The sequence below is a fragment of the Perna viridis genome, chromosome 15, assembly GCF_037379345.1.
Source record: "Perna viridis isolate PV_CMFRI_1.1 ecotype Kerala chromosome 15, ASM3737934v1, whole genome shotgun sequence".
In the NCBI taxonomy this organism is placed as follows: Eukaryota; Metazoa; Mollusca; class Bivalvia; order Mytilida; family Mytilidae; genus Perna; species Perna viridis.
Window position 1 is genome coordinate 16,302,601 of NC_142459.1, and position 18,708 is coordinate 16,321,308.

At 38.7% G+C, this 18,708-nt stretch overlaps 1 protein-coding gene across 1 annotated transcript; it reads right to left on the bottom strand.

Moving 5' to 3' along the window:
- Window positions 1-466: 466 nt before the first annotated feature.
- On the bottom strand, window positions 467-1,132 carry LOC148597161 (uncharacterized). Its single transcript, XM_088563007.1, has one exon. It carries the CDS (start codon window positions 1,130-1,132, stop codon window positions 467-469), a length of 666 nt encoding a protein of 221 aa, XP_088419133.1.
- Window positions 1,133-18,708: the final 17,576 nt, after the last annotated feature.

Sequence of the window (18,708 nt, forward strand, 5' to 3'; positions counted from 1 at the left end):
ACTCTGTATTGTGGTGTCATGTGCAACTCAATGTGTTTTTCTTGTCATTTTAAATGGCTATGTTTGGTATAACTGTTTTGTTTTCTGGAAATGTCGGTTAAAATAACTATATACTCTGTATTGTGGTCTCATGTGCTTTTACTCCTTAATTTTGTATTAAGTATCTGCTTCCTGTTGTCCACTGATCAATTTAATTCAAGTCAAAAGAGAAAAAGAAACTTTGTGGAAATATATATAATTTATTCAACAACATTAAACTTGAAATAAGCACTGATAAAGCACATACATTTATGATTAATTAAATTAGGCAAGGTAACAAAAGTATTCATATCCAACAATTTAAACAAAATTGCATACCATTGAAATAAATAAAGTAGCACAAACATACAATTAGACATACTGCACTAGACTTTCATATATAAAGAACTTAAATGTCACAAATAGTATCTAAAGTCAATGTCACATATCACTCTAAATGGAGAAGGTGTGATGCCGCGTCAGCATATTGAATAACTGTGATGTTACCATGTGTGAGTCTTTTTTTCAGCTGCACTAATCTGCTGTCAATTGTACGGTACTTCTTGGTTTTTGGTCGAATAGTTCCGCCGGCGTTGTGTTGGATTTGCTTGATCTCATTTGCAGCCTGAATATCTTTGAATATACGGATAACGGTGAAGATGTTTGGATGTGCGTTGTTGACTTTTTTCTTCAATTTGTTATGCCACCCCTCTAAATGGTTTGTTCTAGGACCGTCATTGCTGAAGTGGTTCCATAACTGTGGAGTACCTTCTACCCATTGTGTTGTGACGTAATCGGTAAATGTAGTAGTTCCTGGAGGTGTATCGATGTCTTCCAGTTCATTCAAGGCATTGAACCAGACATCTTCAATTTGGTCTAGTGGTACGAGTGGCAACACAGCAGCTCTTCTGACAAGTTGTTGAATGTCAACGTTGTTCTTATATGCGGGTTGTAGTCCTGTCTCTTGGGTTTTTCTCCATACGGCTTGAGTGAAAGGAAAGAAACAACCTTTTATCGTCACATTTGGAAATACACTTGTAGCTGCATTATGAGCGGCAGTCTCGAAGTCCATAAAAATTGAAGTTGGTTGAAGTTGTAGCTGAAGTTGTTCCATAGTAGTTTTGAGTTGCGTGAATAATCTGAAGTAGATGTCGGTGCTGGTAAAAATGCTTGAATAAAGACGGGCATGTATAGAAAGTTCCGTCACAGTAGAAGGTGTTGGCATTTGCCAAGTTCATCAAATTTTCTGAGCCCCGTGCAGGTCCGGGTGTTAAAAGAATAGGCCTGCAGCAGCGCTAAGCTTGTCGTAAAAGGCGACTAAATAGTGCTCAGAAACCTAGCCGGGGGCTAGGCGCTCTGCCCACAGAGCAACTGGGATGTGTGCCCCAGGTGGTGGAATGGGGTACCCCTGGCGTGTTACATGCTGGGGTTGTCAGGCTATAATACGGAAAACCTGACCGCAAACCATAGTGGTGCACCGTGTTGGGAAAGATGCCACGTTCCTCGCACGTTAAAGAACCCTGCCGTGGTATTCGATAGGAGTAGGAACCTTTGCGCTCCGCCACAGGAGGCTTAATTGCCCGACCTTACCCATCCCCCTTTTTCCAGTGGCAATCAAAATTTGTCGACCCTATTATCCTTGTGACCCATCCTTTTTTTATCATTTCATGTTCATTTTATCATCCATTTCATGTTCATTGTCTGAATATAGCTGAAATATTGCTGCTCGGACGTTAAACCCCAACAAACAAACAAATTTTCTGATGTTGCAAAAGCAATAATGCGCATATCTTGGTTGTTATGTACCTTTTTATATGTAAATAGCTGCTTGTTTTAATTTCATTTTTTTATGAAGAGACTTTGATCTTGCTTTTAATATTTCCATTTCATTCAATGTTCTTGCCGTGATATGGCCCTAGTCGCCGAAACGGCATTAAAAGGTAACAATCAATCAATCAATCTCCAATATGTCCTATCTCCACGGTTGTTTTTTACACTGTATATGTAGCCATTTTATGCTAAATTCTGAGACCCATACTTATTTCTGATAAATTGTACTTGTATTTGTGCGTGTGCCATCCTACTGCATTGGTTTACTAATACTGCTCGGGAAGGGTGCTACATAATATATAGAGGTGCTTAGCTTGGAGTGTTTATATGAAAGCTAGCTTTGACATCAAGTCAGTGTCATGATGGTCTTTGATCTTGCTGCATTTGGTGATAAGTGCTTAGCTTTGGTAGGAATTATAATTCCAAGCTTGCGTATTAATTTCGTCATTAATTTACTTTTAAAACTGAATATGAATAAATAGATAAATTTATTTTTTAATCACATAAATAATAAAATTAATGTTTAACTTAATTGGGTAGTGTAAATTTTTTATAAAATTAAATAGCTATTTACAAGCTTACTGCACAAAAAAAAATAGCATTTCATTTTTGTAATAAACATAAAATATCTTATTATAAAAGAGGAAAATATTTATGCATCTTTTGAAATTATAAGAAGAAAATTACAACTGCATGTAAAACAAAAAAAATATATTTTGTTATAAAAGAAAAAAATATTTATGCATCTATGTACAAATTTGAAATGATAAAAAAGATAATTAGAACTGCATGTAATATTAAAAACAGACTGTAATTACTAAAACAACAACTTGTACCTAATTGTTTATTTATAACAAGTGGGCAGAATGAGAATAAAATTTTTAAAAAGTGGGCAGAACGGGAACAAACCACATAAATGTAGCCCTTTGGGTGGCCTCAATAAAACAGTTATAAAAACAATATTTCTAAATGTTATTTTAACACCCCAATTACCTATGTTGGCCAGTTTTTCACTGCTATATTTCTTGTATTCCATTGTTTGTTTATGCTGCGTTTGTAAAATGTCTAATTTCTGCCTACTTTTCAGAGCCTGGTAAGCTGTACTCCCAACTGGAATGGCACAGTGTAAGGCACTGCACAACTCAAGGATGGATTCACCTGGACCAAGATCCCCGTGCAGGTCCGGTTGTTAAAATAATAGGCCTGCAGCAGCGCTAAGCTTGTCGTATAAGGCGACTTAATAGTGCTCAGAAACCTAGCCGGGGGCTAGGCGCTCTGCCCACAGAGCAACTGGGATGTGTGCCCCAGGTGGTGGAATGGGGTACCCCTGGCGTGTTACATGCTGGGGTTGTCAGGCTATAATACGGAAAACCTGACCGCAAACCATAGTGGTGCACCGTGTTGGGAAAGATGCCACGTTCCTCGCATGAAAGAACCCTGCTGTGGTATTCGATAGGAGTAGGAACCTTTGCGCTCCGCCACAGGAGGCTAAATTGCCCTACCTTACCCATCCCCCCTTTTTCCAGTGGCAATCAAAATTTGTCGACCCTATTGTCCTTGGACCCATCCTTTTTTTTTCTTCATTTCATGTTCATTTTATCACCCATTTCATGTTCATTTTATTACCCATTTCATGTTCATTGTCTGAATATAGCTGAAATATTGCTGCTCGGACGTTAAACCCCAACAAACAAACAAACAAACAAACAAACAAACAAAACCTGGACCAAGATTTACACTATGGATGGCTGAGTATATGCTACAATTCACACCCTCGACAAAGTTAGTGTTCATATTAAGCCTGGTCGTCTCAAGTGGTCCGAGGCGCTTATTCACTGCAATACGAATATAATCCATGTTTTCATGGGTATGCATGATTTTGAATGTCTTTGGTAGTAGACTTCTCCTCTTGAGCCACTCACTCTTGCCACATACAAAAGAATGTTTCTTGCATAAATTATTTTGACTGCGCCAATATGTTTGATTTGTTCAAGACCGTTTCATCTGAAAACATCATCGATTTCTTGCGGGACATCGGTTTATTTAATAAAATCTAAATTGGATACCTTCCTTAGTTTTTCAATATTTTAAATGTTTTATCGAATTTATGTTTCTGTATGTGTTTTATGTCTTAGGTTCACCTTTTATATACCTTTTTATATGTAAATAGCTGCTTGTTTTAATTTCATTATTTTATGAAGAGACTTTGATCTTAATTTTAATATTTTCCTTGCATTAAATGTTCTTGCCGTGATATGGCCCTGGTCGCCGAAACGGCAATAAACAACAACAATCAATCAATCAATCTTGCATAAGTCATGTTTTCCCATGTAGCACCGGATAACTGCATCAACTGTATGAGAGATCTTTGATTTAACTCTTTTGAAACGGAATTGCTTAGTACATACAACAAGTTCAGAATTGCACCTTTCAGTTAAATCTGATTAGCTGGTTGGAACGGTGTGCGTCCAACACCTGAGTAGGGTCTGTTTCTGTACATGCCATCCATTTGAACACTAATACATTGCGGATTTGTCTTTCCTCGGAGGCGGTTTATTTCAACTAATTCTTCCCTTCTTCTTTTCATGTCTTTTTTTACAACTTGTACAATGTTTTTATATACTATATTGCCCCGTGTAGGTCCGGTTGTCAAAGGAATAGGCATGCAGCAGCGCTAAGCTTGTCGCAAAAGGCGACTAATTATTGAGCAGAACCCTAGCCGGGGGCTAGGGCGCTCTGCCCACAGAGGTGGTGGAATGGGGTACCCCTGGCGTGTTACATGCTGGGGTTGTCAGGCTATAATACAGAAAACCTGACCGCAAACCATAGTGGTGCACCTTGTTGGGAAAGATGCCACGTTTCTCGCACGTTAAAGAACCCTGCTGGGGTATTCGATGGGAGTAGGAACCTTTGCGCTCCGCCACAGGAGGCTAAATTGTCCGACATTACCCATCCCCCTTTTTTCCAGTGGCAATCAAAATTTGTCGACCCTATTATCCTTGTGACCCATCCCTTTTTCATTTCATCATTATTTCATGTTCATTTTATCATCAATTTCATGTGCATTGTCTGAATATAGCTGAAATATTGCTGCTCGGACGTTAAACCTCAACATACAATATATACTTTATTTGTCCTTCTTTGCAGGCTAGAGGCTGCTGGAGTTGAGATATTGCCACTTAGAAAGATTTTGCGCAAGCTTGTAGGACCGATTGGAGTCTGACTCAGGCCAACCAGTACACCAGTTGTTAGTTTTGAGGGTGCACCGTGTTGGGAAAGATGCCACGTTCCTCGCACGTTAAAGAACCCTGCTGTGGTATTCAATAGGAGTAGGAACCTTTGCGCTCCGCCACAGGAGGCTAAATTGCCCGACCTTACCCATCCCCCCTTTTTCTAGTGGCAATCAAAATTTGTCGACCCTGTTGCCCTTGTGACCCATCCTTTTTTTATCATTTCATGTTCATTATATCATCCATTTCATGTTCATTGTCTGAATATAGCTGAAATATTGCTGCTCGGACGTTAAACCCCAACAAACAAACAAACAAACAAACCCGGTGCGCTGGCGTGTTACATTCTGGGGTTGTCAGGCTATAATACGGAAAACCTGAACGCAAACCATAGTGGTGCACCGTGTTGGGAAAGATGCCACGTTTCTCGCACGTTAAAGAACCCTACTGTGGTATTCTCCTGGAGTAGGAACCATAGGGCTCCGCAACAGGAGGCTAAATTGCCCGACCCTACCCACCTCTCCCTATTTCCAGTGGCAATCAAAATTTGTCGACCCTATTGTCCTTGTGTCCATCCCTTTTTCATTTCATCATTATTTCATGTTCATTTTATCATCAATTTCATGTTCATCGTCTGAATATAGCTGAAATATTGCTGCTCGGACGTTAAACACCAACAAACAAACAAAATTTATTTTTCTTTAAAATCCACATTAATAAACTGTTTAATTGTAAGTTAATTACGTTATTTATTATTACATGTCCTACCATTTTTTTCTTTTTTAGCTCCTTTCATAGATTTTCTAGCAACAGGAACAGAGTTAGATGTTGGTCGCAGTAACTTGGCTGCACGACTGAACCGCTCTGCTTCCTCCTCAGGATCAGTGTATGGATCATTAACAACCAGTTCACGAGTTGTCCTTGAAAGTCTAATGTATTTAGGTGTTTCTGAGTCACTTTTCACTGTTGATCGCTATCCTTGTCGTGATAGGGGGGCTTGCGTGCCTCAGTGATCCTAAGAGCTATGCCAGCAGGAGTTTTTTCTCCTGGTAGGGTTGCCCATGCTGGAAAGGTCAAAGGTTAGAGGCCAGACTAAAGCGATCCGAACATCGACCGTGGGCCCGGTGTTTAAAATAAAAAGTGGGTTCACCTACTTGTTTGCCGTGAGTTGCAACCCGTGAGTTACTGTCTTGAAGAATTACGATTAGAAACGATGAAGGATGTTGAAGATCCCATTTTATTATTTAATGAAAGACTGACATCAATTGCTAATAAAACAATACCTAAAACCTCGACAAATCCAAAAAGGCCTAGTAAACCATGGTTTACTGATGACTGCGACAAAGCGATCAAAGAACGCAACAAGGACCATCGCCGGTTTGACAAAAATCCTACACCAGCAAATCTGTCAAACTTCCGAATATTTCGAGCAAAAGGTCGACGTACATGTAAACAAGCAGACGAACCTCTTGGAAAGATTTTGTTTCTAGTATTAAATCTCACACTCCCCTCAATAAAGTATGGAATTTTATTAGAAAAGTAAAAGGAAAAAATTCGAATTCTTTAGTGAAACACCTTAAAGTTGGTAATACCACTCTAACCACCAAAAAAGATATCGCCAATAAGCTAGCTGAAACATTCGCTAAACATTCATCCTCAACTAACTACAAACCGGATTTTCAAAAAATTAAATCATCTGCAGAAAAGACAAAATTAAACTTCAAGTCAAATAATGCTGAATCCTACAACTCTCAATTTTCTATAGAGGAACTAAAATCGTCACTGGCTAAAGCCCACGATACCGCTAGTGGGCTAGATAATATTCACTATCAACTTTTGAAACATCTTCCTGATCCATCTCTACATACACTTCTTGCGTTAATGAACGATATATGGACTTCTGGTAACGTTCCGTCCATCTGGAAAACGGCTTCAGTAGTCCCTATTCCAAAACCAGGAAAAGATCATACGGATCCTTCAAATTATCGCCCGATCGCATTGACAAGCTGCGTCTGCAAGACAATGGAACGAATGGTCAATGATAGCCTTGTGTGGTTCCTTGAGAAGCACAACTTACTCACTAATATTCAGTGTGGTTTTAGGCAAGGCAGAAGTACTCTTGACCATTTAGTCCGGTTTGAAACGCTCATCAGAAATGCCCCCCTGTGGATCGCTATCCTTGTCGTGGTAGGGGGGCTTGCGTGCCTCAGTGATCCTAAGAGCTATGCGAGCTGGAGTTTTTTCTCCTTGTAGGGTTACCCATGCTGGAAAGGTCAAAGGTTAGAGGCCAGACTAAAGCGATCCGAACATCGACCGTGGGCCCGGTGTTTAAAATAAAAAGTGGGTTCACCTACTTGTTTGCCGTGAGTTGCAACCCGTGAGTTTTTGGTGGGCGAGGAGGTCCTAGTGGATGAAGGTCGTATCTAGATTCCAGTCGTGACGTAACTCCCGTGTCATCGATGGCTGGATGATCGAGGATACGGCTGTATATGCCACTCGGCTCTTAGGTCATCTAAACGGGAGATCGGATGGACCCGGTTCGATCAATCGGCTGGTCACGCCATGCCCTTCATTTGTCCACCTGCTTTACTGATGGCATTTTGTTAAATCCAATGTTTCTAAGATTTTCAAAAGCTTACACATGGCAAATGAAGAAGGCGGTGGCTCATGGGTCAATCGAGTAGTACGCTGTCTATGCGCCATTGGTAGATACGCTCTGTTCGAGTATGTCGTCTCTGGAATCCCTGATGCTATCTGCTGGAAATCCTTGGTGCCTTCAAAACCTCTCCTATTGAGAGCCTTTATGCCGAGGCAAATGAACCATCCCTTGGAGACAGACGTTTGAAATTAGGTCTTCAATATGTAAGTAAACTTATGGCCTACCCAGATAGCCCTGCCTACGACTGTGTCATTAATCCTATTTATGTCGACAATTATCGAAAACATGAAAGCAAAACCCCTCCTTTTGGAATTCGAATAAAACCTCATTTGGAAGCAATTCATCTGGAGACCAATGCAGTGACACCTGTTGTTACTTCGAAATGCCCTCCATGGGAGCTTCCACATCCTTCTTTCATTTTTGATCTGCGTGAATATAAAAAGTCCGATACCAATCCTTTATTTTTACAACAAAAATTTTCTGAAATTAAAGCAAATTATCCGGATTTTTCGACGGTGTATACAGATGGCTCAAAAGATGGCGATACCGTTGCATGTGCTGCTGTCCATGGTGACAGAACTGTAACTTAACGGTTGCCATCGAGCGCTTCCATATTCACAGCTGAAGCTCGAGCCATATTGTTAGCACTTAAATTGATTACTCAATCTAATCTGTCACAGTTTATTATTTGTTCTGACTCTTTGAGCTGTCTTTTGGCAATTAAGAATCACAAACTGAAAAACACTCTTATTTTACAAATTTTGTATTTTATTCATCGACTTCGGGAATTTGATTGATTGATTGATTGTTATCTTTTAATGCCGTTTCGGCGACTAGGGCCATATCACGGCAAGAACATTCCATAAAACCCGATCTAGGCTTTCATCAATCCGGGTCGGGCAATCGCAAAGAGCAAGTGGTCATGACTAGATGCCGCATTGGACATTCTAGATTTACACATGGCCATTTGCTTGTTGGTGATCCTCCACCTGAGTGTATCCCATGTCATTGCCCTTTCTCTATCAAACATGTTCTTCTAGATTGTGTGGATTTTGCCAACACCAGGCAAAATTATTTTGACTGCGCCAATATGTTTGATGTGTTCAAGACCGTTTCATCTGAAAACATCATCGATTTCTTGCGGGACATCGGTTTATTTAATAAAGTCTGAATTGGATACCTTCCTTAGTTTTTCAATATTTTAAATGTTTTATCGAATTTATGTTTCTATATGTATTTTATGTCTTAGGTTCACCTTTTATGTACCTTTTTATATGTAAATAGCTGCTTGTTTTAATTTCATTATTTTATGAAGAGACTTTGATCTTAATTTTAATATTGCCCTTTCTCTATCAAACATGTTCTTCTAGATTGTGTGGATTTTGCCAACACCAGGCAAAATTATTTTGACTGCGCCAATATGTTTGATTTGTTCAAGACCGTTTCATCTAAAAACATCATCGATTTCTTGCGGGACATCGGTTTATTTAATAAAATCTAAATTTGATACCTTCCTTAGTTTTTCAATATTTTAAATGTTTTATCGAAGTTATGTTTCTATAAGTATTTTATGTCTTAGGTTCACCTTTTATGTACCTTTTTATATGTAAATAGCTGCTTGTTTTAATTTCATTATTTTATGAAGAGACTTTGATCTTGCTTTTAATATTTCCATTTCATTCAATGTTCTTGCCGTGATATGGCCCTAGTCGCCGAAACGGCATTAAAAGATAACAATCAATCAATCATTAATTTTAATATTTTCCTTGCATTAAATGTTCTTGCCGTGATATGGCCCTGGTCGCCGAAACGGCAATAAACAACAACAATCAATCTCATCAGAAATGCATTTGCTAAAAATGAACATGTTGTGTCGGTCTTTTTCGATTTAGAAAAAGCCTATGACACGACGTGGAAATATGGTATTTTGAAAGATATATTTGATATGGGGTTGAAAGGAAGACTTCCTCTGTTCTTGTCTAATTTTTTGTCAGATCGTCATTTTAATGTGAGGGTAAATTCGACTTTTCCTGAGGAGAAGGAACAGGAAATGGGAGTTCCTCAGGGAAGTATTCTTTCTGTCACTCTCTTCAGTATTAAAATTAATAGTTTAGCCCAAGTTTTGAAGGACAATATTGACGGTTCCTTGTATGTAGACGACTTTTTGATCTGCTACAGGGGACAAAATATGAGTAATATTGAAAGGCAGTTACAACTTTGCCTCAAAAGAATTGAGAAAAGGGCTTTGGAGAAAGGGTTTAAGTTTTCTACATCTAAAACTGTTGGTATGCACTTTTGTCGAAAGCGAAAGCTGCATCCGGACCCAGATCTCTTTCTTTATGGTAATAAAATCAAAATAGTAGAAGAAACAAAATTCCTTGGATTACTTTTTGATAGGAAACTTTCTTTTCTTTCCCATATCAAATTACTTAAATCTAGGTGTCTTAAGGCACTAGATATTTTAAAAATGGTGTCCAGTACCGATTGGGGTGCTGATTGGGGTGCGATCCGAACATCGACCGTGGGCCCGGTGTTTAAAATAAAAAGTGGGTTCACCTACTTGTTTGCCGTGAGTTGCAACCCGTGAGTTATTGGTGGGCGAGGATGTCCTAGTGGATGAAGGTCGTATCTAGACTCCAGTCGTGACGTAACCCCCGTGTCATCGATGGCTGGATGATCGAGGATACGGCTGTATATGCCACTCGGCTCTTAGGTCATCTAAACGGGAGATCGAATAGACCCGGTTCGATCAATCGGCTGGTCACGCCATGCCCTTCATTTGTCCACCTGCTTTACTGATGGCATTTTGTCAAATCCAATGTTTCAAATATTTTCAAAAGCTTACAAATGGCAAATGAAGAAGGCGGTGGCTCATGGGTCAATCGAGTAGTACGCTGTCTATGCGCCATTGATAGATACGCTCTGTTCGAGTATGTCGTCTCTGGAATCCCTGATGCTATCTGCTGGAAATCCGTAGAGTCCTAGCATCGCCCGTGTTGGCACTCGGTGGCGGGTGGTGAACAGAGACGATGAAACTTACTAAAACTTAACATGGCGACAAAAAACAACGGGGAGTCCAATGTTTCTTATTCAAAAAAACGAAAAAGTGATGTCTGCAATTCTTCTGACGAAAGTGATAAAAACTGGCCAAGATTTATTGTAATTTCTGCAAAAGATAAAGACAAAAATGTTAATGACCTTTCTCCTTTTTTAATACAGAAAACTATCAAGGGTGTAGCTGGTGATGTTAAAGATACAAAGAAAATAAGATCAGGAATTTTAATTGAATGCCTCAGACCTGGCCAATCATCAAATTTGTTAAAATTAACCAGGATTGGTGACCTTGATGTGGTTTCATCTGCACACAAGTCATTAAATCAGTCACAGGGTGTCCTTAAATACCGGGGTCGAGACCTCGACGCCTTGACTGATGAAGAGATCTGTGAGGAACTGAAATCACAAGGCGTTAAGTCAGTGAAAAGATTTACTTCTCGACGTGCAGATGCAACCACACCAATGAGAACAATCCTGTTAACATTTAGTTCCACTTCAGTGCCATCTCATGTCTACATTGGTCCATACAGGACAGCTGTCAGTCTGTATATTCCTAACCCACTTCGGTGTTTTAAATGCCAGAAGTTTGGGCATGGAAAGGGCCAGTGTAGAGGAAAACTGTTTTGTTTCCGATGCTCTGAAGAAGGACACGAGGGAATCGACTGCAGAAAAGATCTGAAATGCAGAAACTGTGAGGAAGCTCACATGTCATCATCTAAAGATTGCCCTCTTTATAAGAAAGAAAAAGATATTTTAAAGATAAAAACTGAAAACAAAATTTCATATAGTGAAGCTCGCCAGAAGTGGTCCCTTTCCAACAATTTTCTTGCATCTGGCAAAACATCTTATGCTAGTGTTGCAAAGCGTGCTTGTCTGTCCTCGACTGTTGAGGTGCAGACGATCATGAGTTGGAAAGAGGATATCAATGGTCTTGCCAAACTGCCCACTGAGGTATCCACCAAAATAATGAAACCATCCAAAAAATGTTTAGAGGAAATTAAAAAGGCCAGAGCTACGAAATCTCACCAATGTTCCCAGACTCAGTCATCCCAAAATTCCGGATCATCTTCAAAATCATCTCTATCATCACAACAGTCATCGTCTTCCAAATCTCAACAGAAGAATGTCCAACCCCCAAAAAAGTTGGGGAATTTCTGCGTGGAGGACTTGGAGAAATCCAAGTCTAGGCGACAGATTGTGTCGCCTGTGGTGTCGGACTCGGATTCCGAATCTGACATGGAAACAACAGATCATGGACTTTGTCCAGGTGAAAACTGGCTGGGTCCCGACCTTGATCAGATTGACCAAACAGATCCTGTTGCCATGAAAAAATACAAGGAGCAGCGCGCTCAGTCAATTCGAATTGACCTTAATGGTGGCACTCGTACTAGAAGGTCATCGAGTCGTGGTCGCGGATCCAAGTCAGAGAAAATATCCCCCATTCGTCACCCATAAAAATGGCCAAATTACTTCAATGGAATTGTCGAGGTTTAAAGGCTAATATTTTGGAATTAACTCTTCTTGTTCAGTCTATTTTACCAGTTGCATTATGTCTCCAGGAGACTCATTTAAAAGAAACGGATCAAATTTCCGTAAAAGGATATACAATGTATAGTACATTTGCTGAGGCAAATGAACGAGCTGCTGGTGGATCTACCATTTTTATTTGGGACAGAGTAATACATAGTTCAGTTCCTTTAACTACCGATCTACAAGCAGTGGCCGCTCGGTTATCCCTTGATAAAACCATAACCGTTTGTTCCATTTACATTCCCCCAAATTCAATCTTGTGCAGAAGTAAATTAGTTGATGTGGTTAAGCAGTTGCCCAAACCATTTATTATTTTGGGTGACTTTAATGCTCATAATCCTTTATGGGGAAGTAATCATACGAATGATAAAGGTAAAAAAGTTGAGGAGCTCCTTCAGCAAGAAGATTTGTGCATATTTAATGACGGATCTTCAACGTTCCTTCATTCAGGCAATGGATCGTATTCTTCTATTGATTTAAGCATTTGTGATCCTCTCGTACTTTCAGAGTTTACATGGCGAGTTCATGATGACTTGTGCGGGAGTGATCATTTTCCAATTATTTTGGAGCATTTATCCTCCAAAACGGAGGAACGTCAACCTCGTTTTAAACTTGAGAAAGCAGATTGGGCTTCATTTGAAGCCCACTGTCTTGAAGAATTACGATTAGAAGCGATGAAGGATGTTGAAGATCCCATTTTATTATTTAATGAAAGACTGACATCAATTGCTAATAAAACAATACCTAAAACCTCGACAAATCCAAAAAGGCCTAGTAAACCATGGTTTACTGATGAGTGCGACAAAGCGATCGAAGAACGCAACAAGGCTCATCGCCGGTTTGACAAAAATCCTACACCAGCAAATCTGTCAAACTTCCGAATATTTCGAGCAAAAGCTCGACGTACATGTAAACAAGCCAGACGAACCTCTTGGAAAAATTTTGTTTCTAGTATTAAATCTCGCACTCCCCTCAATAAAGTATGGAATTTTATTAGAAAAGTAAAAGGAAAAAATTCGAATTCTTCAGTGAAACACCTTAAAGTTGGTAATACCACTCTAACCACCGAAAAAGATATCGCCAATAAGCTAGCTGAAACATTCGCTAAACATTCATCCTCAACTAACTACAAACCGGATTTTCAAAAAATTAAATCATCTGCAGAAAAGACAAAATTAAACTTCAAGTCAAATAATGCTGAATCCTACAACTCTCAATTTTCTATAGAGGAACTAAAATCGTCACTGGCTAAAGCCCACGATACAGCTAGTGGGCTAGATAATATTCACTATCAACTTTTGAAACATCTTCCTGATCCATCTCTACATACACTTCTTGCGTTAATGAACGAGATATGGACTTCTGGTAACGTTCCGTCCATCTGGAAAACGGCTTCAGTTGTCCCTATTCCAAAACCAGGAAAGGATCATACGGATCCTTCAAATTATCGCCCGATCGCATTGACAAGCTGCGTCTGCAAGACTACGGAACGAATGGTCAATGATCGCCTTGTGTGGTTCCTTGAGAAGCACAACTTACTCACTAATATTCAGTGTGGTTTTAGGCAAGGCAGAAGTACTCTTGACCATTTAGTCCGGTTTGAAACGCTCATCAGAAATGCATTTGCTAAAAAAGAACATGTTGTGTCGGTTTTTTTTCGATTTAGAAAAAGCCTATGACACGACGTGGAAATATGGTATTTTAAAAGATATATTTGATATGGGGTTGAAAGGAAGACTTCCTCTGTTCTTGTCTAATTTTTTGTCAGATCGTCATTTTAATGTGAGGGTAAATTCGACTTTTTCTGAGGAGAAGGAACAGGAAATGGGTGTTCCTCAGGGAAGTATTCTTTCTGTCACTCTCTTCAGTATTAAAATTAATAGTTTAGCCCAAGTTTTGAAGGACAATATTGACGGTTCCTTGTATGTAGACGACTTTTTGATCTGCTACAGGGGACAAAATATGAGTAATATTGAAAGGCAGTTACAACTTTGCCTCAAAAGAATTGAGCAATGGGCTTTGGAGAATGGGTTTAAGTTTTCTACATCTAAAACTGTTGGTATGCACTTTTGTCGAAAGCGAAAGCTGCATCCGGACCCAGATCTCTTTCTTTATGGTAATAAAATCAAAATAGTAGAAGAAACAAAATTCCTTGGATTACTTTTTGATAGTAAACTTTCTTTTCTTCCCCATATCAAATTACTTAAATCTAGGTGTCTTAAGGCACTAGATATTTTAAAAATGGTGTCCAGTACCGATTGGGGTGCTGATACCTCAATTTTATTAAATTTATATAGATCTTTGGTTAGGTCTAAACTTGATTATGGATCTATTGTTTATGGTTCCGCCAAAAAATCTTACCTTAAAATTTTAGACGCTGTTCACCACCAGTGGTTGCGACTTTGCCTTGGTGCCTTCAGAACCTCTCCTATTGAGAGCCTTTATGCCGAGGCAAATGAACCATCCCTTGGAGAAAGACGTTTGAAATTAGGTCTTCAATATGTAAGTAAACTTATGGCCTACCCAGATAGCCCTGCCTACGACTGTGTCATTAATCCTATTTATGTCGACATTTATCGAAAACATGAAAGCAAAACCCCTCCTTTTGGAATTCGAATAAAACCACATTTGGAAGCAATTCATCTGGAGACCAATGCAGTGACACCTGTTGTTACTTCGAAATGCCCTCCATGGGAGCTTCCACACCCTTCTTTCATTTTTGATCTGCGTGAATATAAAAAGTCCGATACCAATCCTTTATTTTTACAACAAAAATTTTCTGAAATTAAAGCAAATTATCCGGATTTTTCGACGGTGTATACAGATGGCTCAAAAGATGGCGATAGCGTTGCATGTGCTGCTGTCCATGGTGACAGAACTGTAACTGAACGGTTGCCATCGAGCGCTTCCATATTCACAGCTGAAGCTCGAGCCATAATGTTAGCACTTAAATTGATTACTCAATCTAATCTGTCACAGTTTATTATTTGTTCTGACTCTTTGAGCTGTCTTTTGGCAATTAAGAATCACAAACTGAAAAATACTCTTATTTTACAAATTTTATATTTTATTCATCGACTTCGGGAATTTGATAAAGAGATTGTTTTCCTATGGGTACCCAGTCATGTTGGTATTCAGGGGAATTCAGTTGTAGACAGGGTTGCCAAAAAGGCATTAAATGTAATAATAAAGGACGTTAGTTTGCCATACACCGATTTTAAACCTTTAATAAGGAAATATATTTTAAAGATGTGGCAGGACCGATGGGACGGTCTTGAACACAACAAACTCAATTCCATAAAACCAGATCTAGGCGTTCATCAATCCGGGTCGGGCAATCGCAAAGAGCAAGTGGTCATGACTAGATGCCGCATTGGACATTCTAGATTTACACATGGCCATTTGCTTGTTGGTGATCCTCCACCTGAGTGTATCCCATGTGATTGCCCTTTCTCTATCAAACATGTTCTTCTGGATTGTGTGGATTTTGCCAACACCAGGCAAAATTATTTTGACTGCGCCAATATGTTTGATTTGTTCAAGACCGTTTCATCTAAAAACATTATCGATTTTTTGCGGGACATCGGTTTATTTAATAAAATCTAAATTGGATACCTTCCTTGATTTTTCAATATTTTAAATGTTTTATCGAAGTTATGTTTCTATATGTATTTTATGTCTTAGGTTCACCTTTTATGTACCTTTTTATATGTAAATAGCTGTTTGTTTTAATTTCATTATTTTATGAAGAGACTTTGATCTTGCTTTTAATATTTCCATTTCATTAAATGTTCTTGCCGTGATATGGCCCTAGTCGCCGAAACGGCATTAAAAGATAACAATCAATCAATCAATCCAGTACCGATTGGGGTGCTGATACCTCAATTTTATTAAATTTATATAGATCTTTGGTTAGGTCTAAACTTGATTATGGATCTATTGTTTATGGTTCCGCCAAAAAAATCTTACCTTAAAATTTTAGACGCTGTTCACCACCAGGGGTTGCGACTTTGCCTTGGTGCCTTCAGAACCTCTCCTATTGAGAGCCTTTATGCCGAGGCAAATGAACCCTCCCTTGGAGACAGACGTTTGAAATTAGGTCTTCAATATGTAAGTAAACTTATGGCCTACCTAGATAGCCCCGCCTACGACTGTGTCATTAATCCTATTTATCTCTACATTTATCGAAAACATGAAAGCAAAACCCCTCCTTTTGGAATTCGAATAAAACCTCATTTGGAAGCAATTCATCTGGAGACCAATGCATTGACACCTGTTGTTACTTCGAAATGCCCTCCATGGGAGCTTCCACACCCTTCTTTCATTTTTGATCTGCGTGAATATAATAAGTCCGATACCAATCCTTTATTTTTACAACAAAAATTTTCTGAAATTAAAGCAAATTATCCAGATTTTTTGACGGTGTATACAGATGGCTCAAAAGATGGCGATAGCGTTGCATGTGCTGCTGTCCATGGTGACAGAACTGTAACTGAACGGTTGCCATCAAGCGCTTCCATATTCACAGCTGAAGCTCGAGCCATATTGTTAGCACTTAAATTGATTACTCAATCTAATCTGTCACAGTTTATTATTTGTTCTGACTCTTTGAGCTGTCTTTTGGCAATTAAGAATCACAAACTGAAAAACACTCTTATCTTACAAATTTTATATTTTATTCATCGACTTCGGGAATTCGATATAGAGATTGTTTTTCTCTGGGTACCCAGTCATGTTGGTATTCAGGGGAATTCAGTTGTACACAGGGTTGCCAAGAAGGCATTAAATGAAATAATAAAGGACGTTAGTTTGCCATACACCGATTTTAAACCTTTAATAAGGAAATATATTTTAAAGATGTGGCAGGACCGATGGGACGGTCTTGAACACAACAAACTCAATTCCATAAAAACCCGATCTAGGCGTTCATCAATCCGGGTCGCGCAATCGCAAAGAGCAAGTGGTCATGACTAGATGCCGCATTGGACATTCTAGATTCACACATGGCCATTTGCTTGTTGGTGATCCTCCACCTGAGTGTATCCCATGTGATTGCCCTTTCTCTATCAAACATGTTCTTCTAGATTGTGTGGATTTTGCCAAGATCAGGCAAAATTATTTTGACTGCGCCAATATGTTTGATTTGTTCAAGACCGTTTCATCTAAAAACATTATCGATTTTTTGCGGGACATCGGTTTATTTAATAAAATCTAAATTGGATACCTTCCTTGATTTTTCAATATTTTAAATGTTTTATCGAAGTTATGTTTCTATATGTATTTTATGTCTTAGGTTCACCTTTTATGTACCTTTTTATATGTAAATAGCTGTTTGTTTTAATTTCATTATTTTATGAAGATACTTTGATCTTGCTTTTAATTTTTTCCTTGCATTAAATCTTCTTGCCGTGATATGGCCCTGGTCGCCGAAACGGCAATAAACAACAACAATCAATCAATCAACCGTCCGTCTGTCCAAACCTTTGTATCCACAACTCCTCTTAGACCACTTGACGGATTTCGATGAAACTTTCACAGGATTTTAATTACATAATGTAGTTGGGCACCTTCTATTTTAGAATTTGATTTGACTAATTTTGGGGGGCTTGGAGTATCTCATAGTGAACTATGGTCACAGAATTATAGTTTAGACCTGAAATATTAAAATTGATGTAAAATATAGTGTTAATATGTGCACATTCCAACTTTATTTCAATCAAATAAATATTTACAGACAGAATAAATGCATGTGGAGTAGTATTCTAGTTGTATATTTCATAACAAATGAATTTCATAAATTGATTGAGTTGAATTTATAACAGTTATATTACAACAAAATTTTTGAAAAAAAGTAAAAAAAGAAAAAGCAATAAAATATTTGAATGAATGAAAAGAACATACAATGTGATTTTAATAACTTCATCGTGTGTACTATATTTATGTCTATTGTTATTTTACAGCTTTTTGGTGAAGATGCGGACTTAGTACAATGTTCATCATCTTTTCGATTCTGAAATTTATACATGGGCTGAAGAAAAGGATGGCTATTTACCCCTGCATAGACCTGAGGATACAACATTAAATGTGAGTGACAATAATCAAATATCACAAACTCAGACATCTTTTCTAAGCATCATTTCATCTAATCCATCATCAACACCTATGCGCCCATCAACACCGGAAAAAAACAGTACACAACTGAAAACAATCACTCCAGAATCGTTACCAGATCCCATACAATTAGTGTGGGAAAGTAGAGAGTCATCTCCAGAACCATTTGCTCCCCCTGCAGCTATACAAGGAACACAAGGAAAATGGGGTCGACAAAACTTGATTGCCACTGGAAATGGGGAGAGGTGGGTTTGTTTTTGTTTGTTTGTTGAGGTT